Source organism: Canis lupus, chromosome 23, assembly GCF_011100685.1.
Source record: "Canis lupus familiaris isolate Mischka breed German Shepherd chromosome 23, alternate assembly UU_Cfam_GSD_1.0, whole genome shotgun sequence".
In the NCBI taxonomy this organism is placed as follows: Eukaryota; Metazoa; Chordata; class Mammalia; order Carnivora; family Canidae; genus Canis; species Canis lupus.
Genome location: NC_049244.1, coordinates 37,677,904 through 37,697,210, shown reverse-complemented (window position 1 = coordinate 37,697,210; position 19,307 = coordinate 37,677,904). Strand labels below are relative to the sequence as shown.

Here is a 19,307-nt window from a genome sequence, read left to right as displayed (position 1 = left end):
TGTCTCTGCCTCTCTCTCTCTCTCTCTCTCTCTCTGTCTTTCATGAATAAATAAAAAAACAAAAAGCAAGAGACACAAGAACTCAACATTAGAGTTAGTGTAAGTGGTTAGTGTATGGAAGGGGACTGGTTTAAGGCATCCTGGATGCACATCAAAGAAGCATCAGACCCGGTTGGGTGTGGGGGTAAGTCCTGGAAGTTTCCTGGAGAAGAAAAGGACTGAGTGAACCATGGGGAGTAAAGGATGAGAGGGAACTGAGGAGGATGGCAGAGGGGCTGGTGGAATTTGGGCCCAGAGAACAGGGTAAATGTGTAGAGAATACCAAGCAATTCGGCATGAGAGAGGGGCCACTGGAGGGGCCACCACTGAAGGGTTACAACCAAGGAGATGCTGGGGCTAGACCTGTGTTAGAGGACAGCCACTCTTGGCAGAGCAGTGGTGGTACTTTATAGGCTTTGGGGCTGAACCTGAGCACAGGCTCCCAGTGAAGGACAAAGTGCTGGGTGGCAAGATCTGTGGACTGGCTTCATCAGCTGTGCTCTTGCCTCGCCACACGAGATTTCCTGGACATGGTCCCTGCTGCCCAGGAAACTGAGTTTGGTACCTCATTCCCCTACACAACTGCAGCCTCACAGCTCACTGAACATAAAACAGACACCCAACCCTCAAAGAACCAAGCAGCAGGCTAACTACCTCTGCTCACACTGGGCCACTCAGTGTCTCCCCCTTGGGGACCTAAGAATCTGAGAATAACTGAGTAGTTTAGGAATCTATGCAGAAGTCAAAAACTATCGCGAGGCCCAGTGAGCACTCATTCCTTATGGCCAAAAAAGACGCTCAGGACAAAGCTCTGCAGTTTAGGATTTGTACTCACAACCATCCACCATCAGTACCAGCAATAAAAAGACTCAGTTGTTTTAATCTGCATTGTTCATTTGAAAAACAAAGGCTTTGGGGCCTACTTGTTTCCTTCCCACAAGGGCCCTCTATTCCAGAATGAAGCCCTCTCCCCTCCGGCGACCCAGTGACACCAGGCAATACTCACAGAATTGCAGGCTGAGGCTGACGAAGGCCAGCAGCGCAGCCAGGGCCAGCAGCAGCAAGAAGCGATTGCGGAAAAGCATTATTATTTGTTCTATTTTCTCTTCATGGTTTCACCTCCAATTGGGAACATATCCTGTGAATAAGAGGCAATAAACATGTGTTCCGAGGTGGAAAACCAAGTTTGTCAACTGAAAATAATCCAATTAGCCCAGTCCTCCAGCAGGGAAGCGTGAATCCTCATCGGAGAACAATAGTTGGTTATGTCTTTGCCCCCCAAATAAGCCCAGCCGAGAATGTTCCCTTCAGATTAATGAGAGGAAACCAGTTCACGAGGGTTCCGTTTATCTGACATCGACAGAGAATGAGATACTTTCCAGCACGACCTTTCCAAAGAAAAATGTAAGGAGACTGATGGAGCACTTACAGGGTGCCAGACAATGAAGTCTTTATGGACCAGCTCACGCTCACCCCATTCTGACAACCAACTTCTAAATCTTCAACCTCCCTTGGTGAATATCTTGCTAATAGGATTCTGGTATTTTAAAATGTTGATCATTCACCTGAATGCCAATCATTGCCCTGTGTCCCACAGTAACACCTTTAGGGACAGCTGGGGCATGGCAGAGGACCTGTCCGAATACTCAGTGGCCCCATCTGCCAGCTGAAGACCTTCGCCCATCTGGGCTGGTGACCCTATCTATTCCTGCTGTGTCCGCCGGTCTTCCTGCAGCCCCACTCTACCCCTTCTGATTTCCTCTAACTGTGTTAGAGTTCTGCAAAAGGACTTTAAAAAATGCTGAATGAGGTCCTTCTGTGAGAACAGTGAATGATTGCGTGATTGCTCTAGGGTGTAACCCCATCAGTCTTAGATATCAAGATTGTCTCCCGGTTCTCTCTGGGGTTTAAAATAGAACTTGAAAATCACAATCTCTTCAGAAAAGGTTCAACCCGTTATGGTTCAAAGAGGACACTAATTTCAAAGCTCATTTTAGGGGCAGCATCTTTTCCTCCTTCAAATACAATCTCCTTAGGAGCCACAATCAGACAAAAGGTCATTTGCTCACGTGGTGAGGGTTCCCATTGCACAACTTTGTGACTGTGTATTGAGGGGCTCCCGGGGTGGCTAAGTTCATTAAGTGCCTGACCCTTGATTTTGCATCAGGTCGTTGATCTCAAGGTCTTGAGACTTGAGTTCCACTTTGGGCTCCGAGGTCAGCAGGGAGTCGGCTTAGGGGCTTGGGATTCTCTCCTTTTCCCTCTCCCCCACCCCTACTCATGTGTGCACACACGCATGTGCTCTCTCTCAAATCAATCTTTAAAACCTATTGAATTGTGCACTTTGAGGGAACTGAATGGTTATGTGAATTCTATCTCATATTATCCTTTTTTTTTTTTTTTTTAAGCCTATCTGTAGGGAATGAAGCAGGATCCAGAGCCTTGGAGTCTCTTGTTTCCCAGCCTGTAGTCCCAGCAAAGGGAGTCTGAGAACCACTCCTTTAAAGGGATTTGTCAGTCTTTCTACAAAGAGAATATTTGTTGAAAGGTTAACAAAAATATGCTTGCATCTCACAATTGAGCCTGTACGTTGATAACCAGCAAATCTGTGGACAAACAGATCCCAATTTTACACCTTCAAATAATCACTGCTTCTGTCCCTTTAGTCACCACCCCTAAGCAAGGACCAGTGCCTAGTGTCCCAAGGTGGCCTGTAACTCCTCCTGCGGACACCCCCTCCCTGCCCTGGAAGAGACTCTTTAGCCTCTCAAGCTCTCTCGCATCCTGGCTAAGACAGCACACTACCCTGGATGATCCCACCCAGGACTTAACGGATTTGGGACCCCAAATAAATGTTTTGTTCTCAAAATTCAAATTCCTCATAAACTCCAGTTGAGAGTGTTTGAAAAGACACACACAGATCTGAAAGCAGCTCAGGAGAATCTCTGCTTGGTGAGGGGCTCTACACTGAACCCCCAAGGAGGCTGAGGTCACAGTATGAGACAGAGCGTGGGTCCACCTGACTGTGGCACTGCAGGTAGTCCCTTCTGTGCTAACAAGGCAGGTGAATCCCTGATGCTGACAAATCCAATCCCAGATACAGAGTGTTAAGCCTGGGTGGCTCTGGAGGTGACCTTGGAGGTACCCTTGCTATTGCTTGTCTGGTGGCTCAATAGTAAACCTCGCCAAAGAAAAACAACCTCAGTAAAATCCGAGTCACAGTTTTTGTCCTCCACCCCCTAGACAGCCTCTACTGCTGGGCCCAGCTTCCCAGAGGATGAGCACGGAAGGAGACAACATTCACCTGCAAACACCCGCCACAGTGTTTTCAAAACATACCCCACTTGGACAGAATAACAATCAGCTACCCTCGCACCCAGGGTGGGAGCCCCTCAGCAGCTTTCTACCTCTGCTCTGCTTCTCCAGGACCCAGGAGCTTCTAACTGCGAGAAACCATTGTTCCCTGGGTTTCCATTCAAAGAGCACAGTGTGAACCAGCCACCATGTGGGGCCCTTGACACAACCTCTTTTATTCTCTCCAGGGCAGACATGTGCGTTTCTAATATGCAGGCAGAAAACCAAAACTCAAGAGCACAGGTTATTAAGTCGCAGTGACAAGATGTAAAACAAGATCTCTGTGCCTTTACAGTTCGTTTTTATGTGTTGTCGTGTCTTCCCAATAGGTCTGCTCAACTGAATTCTAGCTGCAAGCTGTGGATCAACGCAGAACAAGTGAGTTCTTGGCCTGTGCCAGCTTCTTAGGTCCTTGAAGACGGCTGGCAACTCCTCACTAAATTGCCTGTGCGTTTCATCTTTCTACCTTGATGGAAGCGCGAACTCTTCTCTCTGCAGCATTCCAGCTGTTCTCTCTTTAAATCTCAGGCCGAGGGATCCCTGGGTGGCGCAGCGGTTTGGCGCCTGCCTTTGGCCCAGGGCGCGATCCTGGAGACCCGGGATCGAGTCCCACGTCGGGCTCCCGGTGCATGGAGCCTGCTTCTCCCTCTGCCTATGTCTCTGCCTCTCTCTCTGTGTGTGTGACTATCATAAATAAATAAAAATTAAAAAAAATATTTAAAAAAAAAATAAATAAATCTCAGGCCGAATTTGTAGGTTTTCAGGATGATTTGAAAATTATCTGGGTAAGTTGGTGGGGATAGGGGACTTGGGGACCCTACTCTTCCGCCATCTTGCCCCGCACCTCTGCCTGTGGGTTTCAGAACCCTCTTGTTATCTGTTATTCCTGATTGAATTTATTCTATTTCATTAATGACTTTCTTATAAGATTATTCTTTTTTATTTTTTTAATATTTTATTTATTTATTTATTCATGAGACACACAGAGAGAGAAGCAGAGACATAGGCAGAGGGAGAAGAGGCCTTCCTGCAGGGAGCCCGATGTGGGACTTGACCCCGGGATCCCAGGATCACACACTGAGCCAAAGGCAGATGCTCAATCACTGAGCCATCCAGGTGGCCTAAGGACATCCTTTTAATTTGCGGAGGGAGAGTGGGGTGTGTGGGTGGAGACTGGATCACAGAATGGGGAACAGGTTCAGAGGATCAGTCTCCTTTGGGGTATCTCTATATTCCTGAAAATAAATATGCTGGGGCTTTTCTTTATGCCTTCCTCCCCTCTGTCACCATGGCACCTTCTTTTGAGTCCGCCATGTTTTCCTTTACATGCACATCTTCCCGTGTTCCAGCCTGGGAGACGGCCTTTGGGGTCTTTCAGAGCTCGCCGGGTTCGGAGGGCTCTGCAGTCCTGGCTGCCTGAAAATTCTCTTTCTTGTGGGTCACATCAGCAGCGTGGTGCAGAAGACAGGAGCAGCCCTCCAGAGCCAGACAGATCTGGCCAGAATGCTGAGCTCAGCGACATAGGCCAAGTTCCTTAACCTCTTTGAGACTCAGTTTCCTCATCTGTGAATAAGGGCTAATTACCTCAGGATGTTATGAGGACTAAATTAAAAGTCTACGTACAATCCGCAGCATACAACAGACTTTCAAAGGACAATGGTTGTTGCTGGCATTACTACCGCCTCATCTTCTCTCAGCTCACTCGGTCACTTCTTCTCTCCTCCTGGAAAACACTCAGGTGTCCCAACAGGAAGAGTTTCTTCACCTCTTTGTTGGTTCCTCCGGGTACGTGAGAACTGAAGGTTGACACATTATTGTCCACCTCTCCCTCTGTAGCTCCGTGCAAATGCTGTCTTCAGCCTCTTTCCCACTCTGGACCTGGGAATCAATCTTGCTGGCCCTGGGAAATCACCCACCTCTGACTTCTAAGCCCGGTGGTGTCTTTTGCTTCGGTACCGCAGAGACAAGACCTGCCACCTTGGTTGCTCTGCATTTGGGTGTAGAAGGTGAGGGTCTTTTTTCCCTGTACTGGGGCCAGACCTGGTCCTTCAACTACTTCCTGCCTCCAGCCTCTTAGGGGATTTTCCACCACACTCACTGGCAGGTGAGGCCACCAGAACTATGACTAAGTAGTCTGCCTATGGTTTTACGTGACACTGCCTTTTCACACGAGGATGAACCATGAGACTGTCCAGAGTTGTCTTCTGGTGGGCAGAAGGTGGAAACAACCGCTACTTACTGACTTAGACCACAGGGTTATAGCATGGTGGATTTGTAGCAGTGACAGTCCCCAATCTGTTCATGCCTTTCTGTTTCCATGGCAGGTGTAGTTTCCTCCTACATGGACTCTAAGCTTGGACAAGGTATATTTACTTTCGTCAATGGGAACAACAGAAACTGAGCTGTAAGCAGAGGCTTGGAAAGTACTTAGGCATTGGGGCCTGTCCTCCTTTGCAGCTTCTGGAACACTGAGACCACCACGGGAAGACACACAGGCTAGCTGGTGGAGGATGCGCAACTACATGGAGCCCAAACAAGCAGCCCCTGCCGAGGCTCTCTTCAAATAACCAGCCTGCCTATCACCACATATGTGGGCAAGGCCATCCCAGACTCTTCCAGCTCGGCCACACAACCAGGAAAGTCAGCCCAGACTAAAAGAACTGCGTGGCCAACCCACAGATCACAAGCAAGTATAACGGTTACTCTTTTAAGCCACTAAGTTTTGAGAGCTTCATACAAAACAAAAGCTAACTGATACAACAAAGAGGAAACAGCCTGTATCTTCACCAGGGATTTCTAAGGCAGGGCCTAGAGCTCCCTACCATGGTCTGCACAAAGCATGCAAAGCTCCACTTGTCTACATCCCTCAATAAGCTTAGTGCTTTTTGGACAGGGGCTATATTTAGTTCCAGATTTAAAATACTGGGGATGTGTTGGGTTAACCAGATGGCAGGGACTGTGTGCCTGCCTCACTGCTTCTAGTTTTTAGGCTACTGACATCTCTATACGTCTATAGCTTTTCATTTGACACAGGCCTTAATCTGGGAACACCCACCCTTTTCCCCTTAATACTCTCAGGACTTCTGCACTCCCCCTTCAGACTCAGTTTTGGAACCATCAAACACCAAAAGCCAGGGATGTGGTCATAGTCTCATTATTTCCACTTGTGCTAGGAACCGGCCTGGGGTGATCATGGCTGTGGGGGTGCGCACACAGCCTGATGGGGGTGGTGACATCAAGCCCCAGGAAAAATACACGCCTTCTTCTGGAGCCTATTTTCCTAGAAAACTTGGAAAGTCATGCTTTGTTCTTAATTTTTTTAATGGCTAAATAATTTAGTATCTAAAATTCACATGGATTTGAAGAATTTGTGTTTGCAGCTGGAGCTAGAACCCCAATGTGTATGTGTGTGCACAGCCAAGAGCAGATCCCATAGTGGGACCTAGGGTGCATGGGTTAGAGAAAAGATGCCTTTGGCAGAGACCCTTCCTCAGTGTGAGAGACAGAGAGGAGTCCTGACGTAAAGGCAAGGACAAGGCTCCAGAGACCGGCCAATCTGGGCCAATTCCCTGCTCTGTCACTTAGTTTCTGTATGCCCCTCTGACAACTAATTAACTTCATTTCTCTGAGTCCAGGATCTCGATCCTTCAGTGAGAGTGTGAATAAGAGTATGAGAGAGCAGGAAGGCAGTGAGGTGCACAGCAGTGGCAGTGGGCATATGCCGTGTTTGCCCAGCTCCAGAGGAATCCTACAGATCCCTGCATCATCACCTGAACAAAAAGATTTGTCCTTTCCCCTGAGCTACTGCTTCTTCCCCATACTGTGGCTCCTCTTCCAAATCCTGACCACTGGCCACTTTTCTACTCATCAGCCCCAGCCCCAGCTGTCAGGGCAGTCAGCCACGTTTGCAGCCCCATTCCCGACTCCTTCACCACAACGAGTCTTCCCCTTGGCTGACTCATCTGTGGTGTTCCCCTCAGCCCTCCCTACACACACCACAGGTTTTCCAGCCTGGAACATCTGTGTCAGCTTCTACTGGGCCCCATCCTAAGAAGACGAGGATTACCAGCCAATGGGCTCTATCTCTGTGGCCTGAGCTCTGGCCCATTCTCCAGAGAGTCCATTCTCTTTTCCATCCATAGGGAGGAGGCTCGTACAGCCACTCAAAAAGTCATGCAATCCGTGGGTTCCCTCCAGCCATCTTGCTGCATATTCCTTCCACAGGGGCTCTATGTGCACACTCCTGGGGTCTGCTCTGGCTCCACCAGACACTCCCATCACACTTGTCCAAGTCATGCCAAGTGATAGCCAGGTCTCTGGATCCACAGTGGGAAACCCCAGAGCCTGCTCACTCTCAGCCCAGAAAATAAGTGCATGTGAAGAGTCATTGCTACAGCACCAGGGTGAGATGCTGGGATTATGACCACCTTCAGCAAAGGACTCACATCTCCTTGTCCTCTGACATCTCTCAAGCCCATCACCTTCCAAGGAAAAGACGCTCTAGACTCAACATGGCATCATGACCCAATCTGACTCCTATAAATATTTCTGTAGAAACAACAGTTTTATGTTCCAGGCTGAAATGTAACAGGGGCTAGTAGTCATCAGATGTCTACTGGGTACAGTCTTAGTCCCTGTGCTAAACCCACAGAGTAAAAATATCTTAAATCCAGAAATAAAATTATTACTCTGAATTCCTGATGAAACAGCAAAAAATAAAACACACAGAAAAATGCAGCCAACTTTAACTTCATAACAGATCTGAATGGTCAAAGAAAATATTTTAGAATATGATTTTGAAAAAAGGACTAGCTGATAGGTACTTCCCATTATGGTAAGTACCACTTCTGAATTAAGAGGAAAAAGGAACATGTCAAAGGCATTTTTATAAACTATCATTCTACCACCAGAGATTTCTAAAAGTCCAAGCCTTGGTCCGATTTTTACCTTGTAAGAGTGGAAAATGCCACTTCTGGTGACTCTGGTCTCAGGGTCCCCTTCAAAGTGTACAGAATTTAGGGTTTTAAACATGACCACAACGGCCTGAAAAAAAAAGTGTATTTAATTATCTCTCATTTGTGTAGTTAAAATACCATTACCAGGAATAGAAAGATGTTATTAAAGAAAATGCTTTAGATGTATTCTATACTTTGATTTTTTTGGGTCTTAATCACTTTAGCCTAAGTAAATACTGTATTATAATTAAAAAAAAAAAAAAACCCAAGGCTATAATTGTGACTAAATATGAACCACGCAAAGGTAAAAGCTATATCTTAATAGCCCTCTGTATCCAATGTCACCTCAACGTAGAGTTTTTTTTTTTTTTTTTCAACGTAGAGTTTAATTGCAAAATCAAAGACGCTTGGCTAAAAATAAACCAACCTTAAAGTCTGAGGAATGATGGACAGATTTCAGAACCTCCAAGAAATCCCCAGGCATCAGGACAGGCCCCAAGGAGGCTGTGGGCTCCTAGCAGTTATTCATATTCCAGCTAGTTTGCATACTCAGTTCTAAAGGGTGAAACCAATTCATTCATCCAGTCAATCAGTCCATTCAAAACAACATTTCTCCAGAGCCAATATGTGTTGGGCATCATCCACAGTGCTGTGACCCAAAACACAGGATGCAGTTCCGTCATCTTGAAGCTCACAGCTAAAATGTATAAAAATATCTATGGGAGGATGATTCAAGACCTAGGAATTGCTTTAAAATATTCGGGGGTGGGGCGTAGGTTGAGGAAGAATTAATAAATCAAGATCAGCAAACTGCTGAGTGCTGAAGCCGGTTAATGGATTCTTGAGGATGTATCATATGATCCTTTTTGCCTTTGAGTATGTTAGAAATTAAAAGTTTTTTTAAAAAAAGGGATGCCTTCGTGGCTCAGCAGTTGAGCATCTGCCTTCAGCTTAGGGTGTGATCCTGGAATCCAGGATTGTGTCCCGCACTGGGCTCCCTGAGTGGAGCCTGCTTCTCCCTCTGCCTGTGTCTCTGCCTCTCTCTATGTGTCTCTCATAAATAAATAAAATCTGGAAAAAAAAAAAAAAAAAAAGAAAGGAAGAAAGCTCACAGTCTGGTCAGTGGAACAATGAGTAAAATGGCCATTATACCCTATGAAACCAGTGCCATCAGGCAGAAGAATGGGGAGAAGAGGAGACCCACTTAGGCCCAGAGAGGGAGCACAGCTTTCCTGGGAGACTCTCAGTGGAGCTCAATCTTGAGTAGATTGGAACTGGTGCATTTATTATTGCATTTTTAGGAAAACAGAATGAACCAAAGATAGGACCAAATAAGACTGTACTGACTGGGGTGCAAGAGGGAGTGGGCCATCCTACTGTTCATGAGCGTCAGGAGCCACTCATGGGAGTGGGTTAGTCCAGCACCATGCAACAGCTGCACATGCAGTGAAGCACTGTGCCCGGGGAAAGCTGGCTACCCAGAGGCCACACATGGGCTTGGCCAGGGAGGCCTCACTTTGTCTGGGTCTGCTCCTCCCTGGGGAGAGTGTGCCCGTGGCCTGGCACCCAGAGGCAGGTGAGCTGCAAGGGCCACACTCCTCCTATCTAGGCCAGCCTACCTGATGATCGCAAGGAGTCCCATCACCAAGGGCACCAGACAATATATGCACTGATGGCCACTCCCTCCCTGGAGCCCCCTCTGGGCCCAAAGTCACTAACTTCCAGGTTGGAGCAGAAGGAGTGTGATCCCAGGATCCATGCCATCAATCAGTGCCAGGCTAGCCTAAGGGACAGTCCAACTTCTTGGATGGACCCTCATTTTCTGGGGCCAAGGTCTTCCCAGCCCCAGCCTTCTTTGGGAATACAGGACAGGAGCAAGGCAAGAAGCCTCCGTGCTCCTCTCATGGGAACAACACCTTGAAGGACGCCTATTAGGTACATGGTGTGGTTCTCCTTGAACATCCTGCACTTTGCCCCAAGGCTAACCCCCCCCCCCCCCCCCCCCCAGGGCTCCTCTCTCACCAGGGTCCTCTCCTCCTAAAGAACAGCCTGTCTTCTACCCCGGGATAGTGAAAGGTGATGTAACCCATGACAACATCATGCCCCAATGTGACAGGAGTGGCAACAGCCATTTCCTGGCTCTGGGGTAATAATGAGGGGTTGAGGGAGGCAATCAACACAGCAGATGGATCTCCAAACTGACCCTGGGTAAAGGGTAGCAGCAGGCCCAAGGCTCTTTAGCCCTACTTGCAGAGTTTACTATGATCTGGCCACACCTCACCAATCCCACCTCAGGCCCCAGTCCTTCTCACAACACATAGTTAAGTGTGGGCTCAGCGATCAGTTGGCTAGGTCTAAAGCCCTTCTTAAACCCTTACGGAGCCACAGTTTCCCCATCTATAAAAAGGGAAAAACCAGAGTCTCCACCTCACACATTATGTAGGGATAGTGAGGTTAACAGGTGTAAGAGAAAAAAAAAAAAAAAAAAAAAACAGGTGTAAGAGACCCAGAATAGTACCTGGCTCCTAATAAGTACCAAGTGAGCTAGCAGTGACTTCTCTTATGGCTTTTTTTTTTTTTTTAAGATTTTATTTATTTATTCATGAGAGACACACAGAGAGAGGCAGAGACATAGGCAGAGGGAGAAGCAGGCTCCCTGTGGGGAGCCTGATGTGGGACTTGATCCCAGGATCCCAAGATCACAACCTGAGCCAAAGGCAGATGCTCAACCACTGAGCCACCCAGGTGCCTCTCTCTTATGGTTTTAATACCAACTACCCATGTATGAGGTACTCACCCTGCTTCCCCTTCATCTCTTCCCCCACTCTAGAAATAGAATGCCTGTGGGACCATGCCAGAGAAGGTCAGAGCTTAAAGAGGTTTTAAAGATCACCTGATTCAAGTCCTTTGGTTAACCAGAAGAGAGGTCAGGACAGGTCAGAACTGGCATAAGGCTCCAGGCTACTCGGGGAGACTGGCTCTTATGACTCAAATCCTTGCTTCACAATCAGAGTGGCACCCAGCACTCTCTCCTTGTTACAAGCTTCCTCTCCACTCTAGAGGACATACTGTGTGGCAGATACTTCTGTCTCCTGGTATCTATTTGCTCTTTTTTTCTTCCTAAGGGAACCCTCTAGGTTTTAGCTGGATACGTGGTCACCTAGCTAGAGATGATATTTTCCAGAATCCCTTGCAACTAGTTGTTGTCATATGATCAAGTTTGGGCCAATGAGTTATGACTGGAAGCCTTATGTGCAGTTCTGAGTCAAAAGGACTACCTCATTCTGACCTTCCTTCTTCACCATTTCCCATGCTCTGAATCACTGGCATGGGAGTAAGCCAGCATTCTTGAAGCCCATGGAGACAATATCCTAGTGGATAAGAGAGAAGAGCCCTGGATGACCACAGGGGGCAGACTACCCATTTCCTTGACTGTCACCCACCCAAGCTGTTTTGGGAGACAATAAATAATCTCACAACCTTTTAAAATCAGTGTTATTTCACTTCTGTTAAAGCAGTCAAACCAATAACCTAACTAGAACCTGCCACTGGTCCTCTTCATGGGGGCTCCCTCTGTAGGCAGTGATGAATAAAAACATACACATTCATGACAAATGGTATTAGGCAGAAAAATCTCACACATTTTAAAATGCCACTCTTAGGTAGGATATAAATGAGTCACAGTTGTGATAACTTTTGTTCTTTTTGAGTTTTATCTTTTCTTTTACCTTGAATTATTTATGCATCTATGAAGATGGCTTGGCTGCAGGTAACAGAAAACCCTCACTTAATGCAAAGGCTCTCAACCCTATTCTCACATAATGAGTCATAGAGTGAGGAACAGTGGCTCCATGTGAGGTAATTCAGCAGCCCAAAAGCATCATCAGGAAGCCAGGCTCTTTCCATCTCTGGACTCTCTGCCATCCTGTCTTTGTTCTGTTCCTAGGATGACTGTCCCTCAAGGGTTTTAAGATGGTGGCCACACTCACAAGCATCACTGTCACACTGGCCAATCTGCAGAGGGAGAAGGGACAATCCTGTACATTCCTACTGGAAGCAAGGAAGGCTTTCCCTGAAACCCTCCAGTGGACTTCCCCTAATGTCTAACTGCCAGAACAGCGTCACGAGCCCATGCCCCAACTCATCACTGACACCAGCAATGGACCACAAGGACTGATTGAAAGGATTCACCTCTTGAAAGAGGCCCATGGAGGAAGGGAGGGAGCGGAGGCCCACACAGAATTGAGTTCTGTTAGGAACAAGGGAGCAAGGGGATGCCTGCAATAACCCACAATTGCAGAAGATTTGACAACACACACAATTATTCTAAAAAATAATGACAGTACCAGTACTTTTCAAACCTAGCAATCAACGCACATACAGTCATAATTATATGTTTAAGAAACATCAGTGCTGGTTTGCTCAGGTATGATTCAGCAGTGATAAATGGCAGAGTAGTAACCCTCAGCACTGACTACAGCCCATGTTCTACCAACAAGACCTTTTATTCTATATTTTACATGTGTTTAAATATACAACATGAATTATTTACCTACCATTGCTTTCCAAAAAGGATCTGAGGCAGATAATCTATGGATTTAGTATTTTTAATCCCTGAAATAGTAAAGGTTTTTAGTTTTCTTTTCCCCCATTTATGAACTATACATTCCTGCCACTCTCTCTTCTGAGGTTTTTTTTCTTCCCTAGCTCTACAAAGGATAAACTTGTCAAGGTGTCTGATCATTTCTCAGGACCAGAACAGATTGAAATAATTAATTCATCAAGCCAGGATTTTCGATCTTACATACTCCTCAGTGATCTCTTTCTGAGGTTCTGGGAGAAGCCTGTGTTCCATCCAACTTCACTGCTCTGCTTTCTGAAAGTTGGAGAAGTAGCGAAATGTGCCAATCTGAAATCAGCATATTCTGACTTCAGAATGTCAAGAGCAACTCTAAGTACATCAACAAAAAAACAGGAGACCGGAGACTGTGCAGTTGGCATGATTTACTCATCACAAAGCTACTTAAAAAATATAGCTGATTCTTTTTTATTTTTGTAAGCAAGCTGTGTCAGTTAAAAGTTTGTTACAATGTCAAGGGAAGCACAAAACATTAAATAGGCAGGGCTGTAAAGCTAGAAATACAAATAGACAATGAAGGGTTGCATGGCAAAAGCCAAATTTTACAGGTAAAAAAATAAAAAGAGCTCAGGAGGGCCCGTGAATCACAGCTGTGCATTGTGAATCAGGCCCACCTGAAGTGCCGCTTTCTGTGGCCATTTTCGCTTTCTGAAAGCTACACAGCTTTTTTCCTATGTTAGCAATACTACACAGAAGCAAGATTTTGTTCTGGGCAAACACATAGATGGGAGCACTGATGCATGCCCAATGAGGCCTTTTTCAGGCTAGAAGCACCCTTACCTACTACAGAGCTTTGACTAAACCCCGTGCTCAGTGGCAGTTCAGTCCATGACTTGATCATGATGAGGCGTGAAGTATCAGATCCCCTATAGATAATCACTGCCAGTATCCACGGCAGGAACTCCATGTCCTTAAAATGTTTTTTTAGAAAACTTCTGGATGGTTCAGTGAGAGGTTGGCAGCATCAGTGTCAGTACAAAATGAGCCCTCCTGCTCAAGGAGGTAGTCAAGTGTAAGTAGTCACTTGCTGGTGATGCTGTGAGGGGGCTGACACAGGTGACCTCTAGGAGCCCTCCATGTACTTCAGATCCAAGGATTGTCTGGTTCAGATCCCAAAATAAGCTCTCAAAACTTTTGTTGTGGGGGAGGCTCCTTTGCAGTTACAAACTCTATAAAAACAGAGCTAAGAGTACTGTCACACAGAATCACAGACATTTAGCTTGGGAAGGAATGTGAATTGCTATCTGGTCCAAACTCCCTTCCGGTAAAGTATGGACTAACACTGTTATAAACTTCAAAACTTTGATTCAGCTTAGGTTAAAGCTGTAATTAAACATAAGCCTCAAAGTCAATGGTACTCATCATACACAATAGTGGAAAGCTGAGAGCTTTTTATCTAAGATCAGGAAAAGACAAGGGTGGCCACTCCTACTTCTATTCACTGTAGTACTAGAAACTACCCAGAGCAATTAGGTAAGATAATGAAATAAAAGACATCCAAATCAGAATGTAAAAAATAGCACTGTCTCTATTTGTAGATATATAGAGATATAGATACAGATATATAGATATATAGATTATATCTATATATATCCCTGCAAGTTTATATATGTATGTATATAGATATAAAATAACCTAATGACTCCACCAAAAAACTGTCAGAGCTAATAAATGAATTTGGTGAAGTTGCAGGATACAAAATCAATGTAGGAGAATCATTTGCATTTCTATACACTAACAACAAAATCTCAGAAAGAGAGCTTTAGGAAACAATCCCATCTACAGTTGCATCAGAAAGAATAAGATATCTAGGAATAAACTTAACCAACGAGGTGAAAGACCTCTACACTGAAAACTATGACATTGATAGAAAAAAAGAAAACTAAAGAAGACTCAAATAAATGGAAAGATGTTCTGTGTTCGTGGTGTAAGTGAATTAATATTGCTAAAATATTCACACTATTCAAAGCAGTCTCCAGAGTCAAAGTTCCAATAGCATTTTTCACAAAAATAGAAAAAAAATCCTAAAATTAGTATTTAACCACAAAAAAAACCCCAAACAGATAAAGCAATCTTGAAAAAGAACAAAGCTGGAAGCATCATACTTCCTGACTTAAAACTATATCATAAAGCAATAGTAATCAAAACAGTATGGTATTGGCATAAAAACATGGATCAATGGAACAGAATAGAGATCCCAGAACTAAGCATATGCATACATGGGCAATTAATTTATGACAAAGGAGTCAAGAACATACAATGGGGAAAAGATAGTCTCTTCAATATATGGTATTGGAAAAACTGGACAGGCACCTGAAAAGAATAAAACTGAACCCCTACCTTATACCATCCACAAAAATTACGCCAAAATGAATGAAAGACTTAAATGTAAAACCTAAAACCATTAAACTCCTAGAAGGAAAGATAGGGGCTCAGCTCCTTGATATCATTCTTGTCAATGACTTTTTGGATTTGACACCAAAACCAAAGGCAACAAAAGCAAAAGTAAACAAATGGGACTACATCAAACTAAAAGGCTTCTGCACAGCAAAAGAAATAATCAACAAAATGAAAAGGCAATCTATGGAATGGGAGAAAATATCAGCAAATCACCTATCAGATAAGGAGTAAATATCCAAAATAGATAAAGAACTCACGACTCAACTACAGAAAAACTATTTGATTTAAAAAATGTGCAGAGGAACTGCATAAACATTTTCCCAAAGATATACAAACGGCCAACAGGTACATAAAGAGATGCTCAACATTACTGATCTACGAAGAAATACAATTCAAAACCACAATGAGATATCACTTCACATCTATTAGAAAGGCTGTTATCAATAACAATGTTATTTTACAAGAGATAGTGTTAGTGAGAACCTGGAGAAAAGGGAACTCTCGTGCACTGTTGGTGGGAAGGCTAACTGGTGCAACCACAGTGGAAAACTATAGAGAAGTCCCTCAAAAAATTAAAAATGGAACTACCATATGATCCAGCAATGCCACTTGTGGGTATACACATGAGGGAAAGTCAGTATCTTGAAGCAATGTCTGTGCCCTACGTTCATGGCAGCATTACTTTTAATAGGTAGGAAAACGTGGAAACAATTTAAGTGTCCACTGACAGATAAATGGATAAAAAAATGTGGAATATATATATATACACATATATATATAATATAATGGCACACACACACACACATATATACAACGGCATATTATTCAGTCATTAAAAAAAGGAGGAAATCCTATCATTTGCAACAACATGGATGGAACTTGAAGGCATGATACTAAATGAAACAAGTCAGACAGGGAAACACAAATAATGTATGAACTCACTTATATGTGGAATCTAAGAAAACCCATCTCATAGAAAATATTGGTGGCTGTCAGAGGCAATGGTGGGGGTTAGGAGAAAAGGGTGAAGGTGGTCAAAAGGTATGAACTTCTGGTTACAAGATAAATAAGTCCTGAGGATGTAATGGATAAGCATGTGACTATGGTTAACAATATTCTATTGCATATTTGAAAATTGCTGAAAGAGTGAATCTTGAGGATAGTGTGGGTAGATCAGGGGTTAAACATCTGCCTTCAGCTCAGGTCATGATTCTGGGGTCCTGGGATGGAGCCCCGCATGGGGCTTCCTGCTCTGTGGGGAGTCTGCTTCTCCCTCTGTTCCTCCCCCTGCTCATGCTCACTCTCCCTCTCGCTCTCTGTGTCAAAGAAATAATTTTTTTTTAAGATTTTAAAAATTTATTTATTCATGAGAGACACAGAGAGAGAGGCAGAGACACTGGCAGAAGGAAAAGCAGGCTCCCCACAGGGAGCCTGATGCAGGACTCCATCCCAAGACCCAGAGATCATGACCTGAACCAAAGGCAGACGCTCAACCACTGAGCCATCCAGGTACCCCAAAGAATTAAAATCTTAAAAAGAATAAAGAGTAAATCTTGAAAGTCTGCATCACAAGGAAAAAAATTGTAAGTGTGGAGATGGATGTTAGCCAAACTTGTGGTGATCATTTCACAATATATACATACATCAAATCATTATATTGTACATCTTAATACAATGTTATAGGTCAATTATATCTCAACAAAACTGTAAAGGAAAGAAAATTGTATATAACTTGATGTTGAGTAAATAGAAATGCACAGTGTTAATAAAATAATACAAAGAATAAAAGAAAAAAGCACAGATTATAGAAGGGAGCTTCTACCAGCCTGGGTCCCCAAATCTCTGGGTGGAGCAGAGGTCCCACCTCTTTCATGAAACCCTATCCTTGATACCATTGTCTTGGACCCAAACTGGACTGTTTTTATAAAGGAGAAATAATGTATTGTGTTAAGCCACGAACTTTATGAATTTGTTACAGTAGCTTGACACTAATTCTAATACTTGTCTGTGTATATAGGCTATGGATAAAGATTAAACAAAATAATATATATAAAAACACCTGAGTCATAACAGTTCAATAATGGTTAATCCCTTTCCATTTTTTGTCTGCTACCACCTGAAAATACACAAATAAAATCCATTTTTTGCTTTGGAGCAAGAGTTTTCTAGGAATATTTAATTTAAATACACAGATTGGGACTAACCCCAAAGATTATCAAGCAACATTTTCAGGAAAGTTCTGGTTATTGACATCTTAAATCACTCTGTCATCTGGAATATGGTACTTACCTTGAAACCTAATTTGAAGCTGAGAGAGGTAGAGGATTTGAAACAAAGATGTCACTTGGTAGATGTTAGGCCCTTTCAAGTTTTCCAGAGAGGCCATGCTTACCTGTAAATCACTAGGGGTTCTAAAAAAAAAAAAATAATAAGTCAATAGTACTTAATGAGAAATGTGGGAGAAGAAGCTGTTCATACAAGTGCTTTTGAGGATGCAAAGCATGAGGATGGCCTTGATCTTTGTTTACACATCAGTTTCCACAAACTTAAGCTAAATGAATTCTGTACTATCATCATGAAATTGGGTTTCTAAATTGAGTTTCTGAGTATGTCTACTAAACAGCAAAGCGCTATCCTATAATATTTGTATTTTTTTAATAGTCATCTTCCAAGGTTTACTGTGTTATTAATTGGGCACTATTCATTGTTAACTGTTGCACTATTATTTGGGTGTTATAGGACATCATGATGGTAGGAATGTTTGTTGTAGACTATGTTCAGCTAACAGTGTTGTGAACTCTGTTGGCTATGGAAGACTGGCTCTGCCCACCAACCTGTGATAACTAACCACAGACTGCCAAATCACTGATATTATTATAACATGATTAATCAGGATGGAGATCTATGCTTCCTCTTCTGAAATTAGGAACACACTTGAAAATCTTCTTTTGTAAGAAAAAAATCATTCTAACAGATTAATTTAAAAGCATGATGCAAAACCCTGTTCTTCCCAGAGGTCTGTCGTCTTCTTTTCACTGAGGTATAACTTACATTTAATATTATGTTAATTAATTTATTCATTTATTTAAGATGTTATTTACCCATTCATGAGAGACAGAGAGAAAGAGAGAGAGAGAGAGAGGCAGAGACACAGACAGAGGGAGAAGCAGGCTCCATGCAGGGAGCCCGATGTGGGACTTGATCCTGGGCCCCAGGATTTCACCCTGAGCCAAAGGCGTCTGCCCAACCACTGAGCCACCCAGGTGTCCCTATTATATTAGTTTTAGATGCACAAATCATGATTCGATATTTGTATGTATTGTAAAATGATCATCACAATATGTCTAGTTAACATACTCACCACAGTTAACATTCATCACCACACAGTTATAATATTTTTCTTATATAAGAACTTTTAAGATCCACTCTTAGGAACTTTCAAATATTCAATACAGTATTACTAACTATAGTCACCATGCTGCATTACATCTCCATGACTTTGTACCCCAAGTTTGTACCTTCTGACCCTCTTCACCCATTTTGCCCATCCCCACTTGGCAACCATTAATCTGTTTTCTGTATCTATGACCTCAGGGTTTTTTGTTGTTGTTGTTGTTGTTTTAAGATTTCACATATAGGTAAGATCATAGGACTGTATTCTATAATCTCCCTGGCAGATGGTCATCAAAACTTTAGGCCTTTAGCAGTTTCCTATAATGTTCTTAGGGTGCTGATCAAACACTGCCCATGGCCTACAAGGCCCCAGGCTCACCTCAGCCCCACACTATAGCCCTCCAGTCATCCTAGCATCTCTTAGCCCCACAAGAGTCTTGTTGTTTGGGGACTTGGCACCTGTGTCCATGTATGTCCTCTGATGACCCAAATAGGAGGTAGGTCAGCTGGGAAGATCCCTGCAGTAC

General features: G+C 43.9%; 1 protein-coding gene across 10 annotated transcripts in view; it reads right to left on the bottom strand.

Annotated features, from left to right (window-relative positions):
* Nucleotides 1-19,307, bottom strand: part of PXYLP1 (2-phosphoxylose phosphatase 1) — a 72,488-nt gene that overhangs the window by 34,936 nt on the left and 18,245 nt on the right. For 2 of the 10 annotated variants that reach the window (XM_038571064.1, XM_038571065.1), the window contains exons 2-4: nucleotides 17,677-17,798; nucleotides 8,341-8,436; nucleotides 1,046-1,177 (exon numbers count right to left, since the gene is read on the bottom strand). In XM_038571064.1, coding sequence (XP_038426992.1) covers nucleotides 1,046-1,124 — 79 coding nt within the window. In that variant the 5' untranslated portion in view covers nucleotides 1,125-1,177; nucleotides 8,341-8,436; nucleotides 17,677-17,798. Of the gene's footprint in view, nucleotides 1-1,045; nucleotides 1,178-8,340; nucleotides 8,437-8,775; nucleotides 9,019-11,145; nucleotides 11,299-17,676; nucleotides 17,799-19,307 lie in introns of those variants that run through there. The other 8 variants (XM_038571069.1, XM_038571072.1, XM_038571067.1 and 5 more) reach the window with 7 other exon arrangements.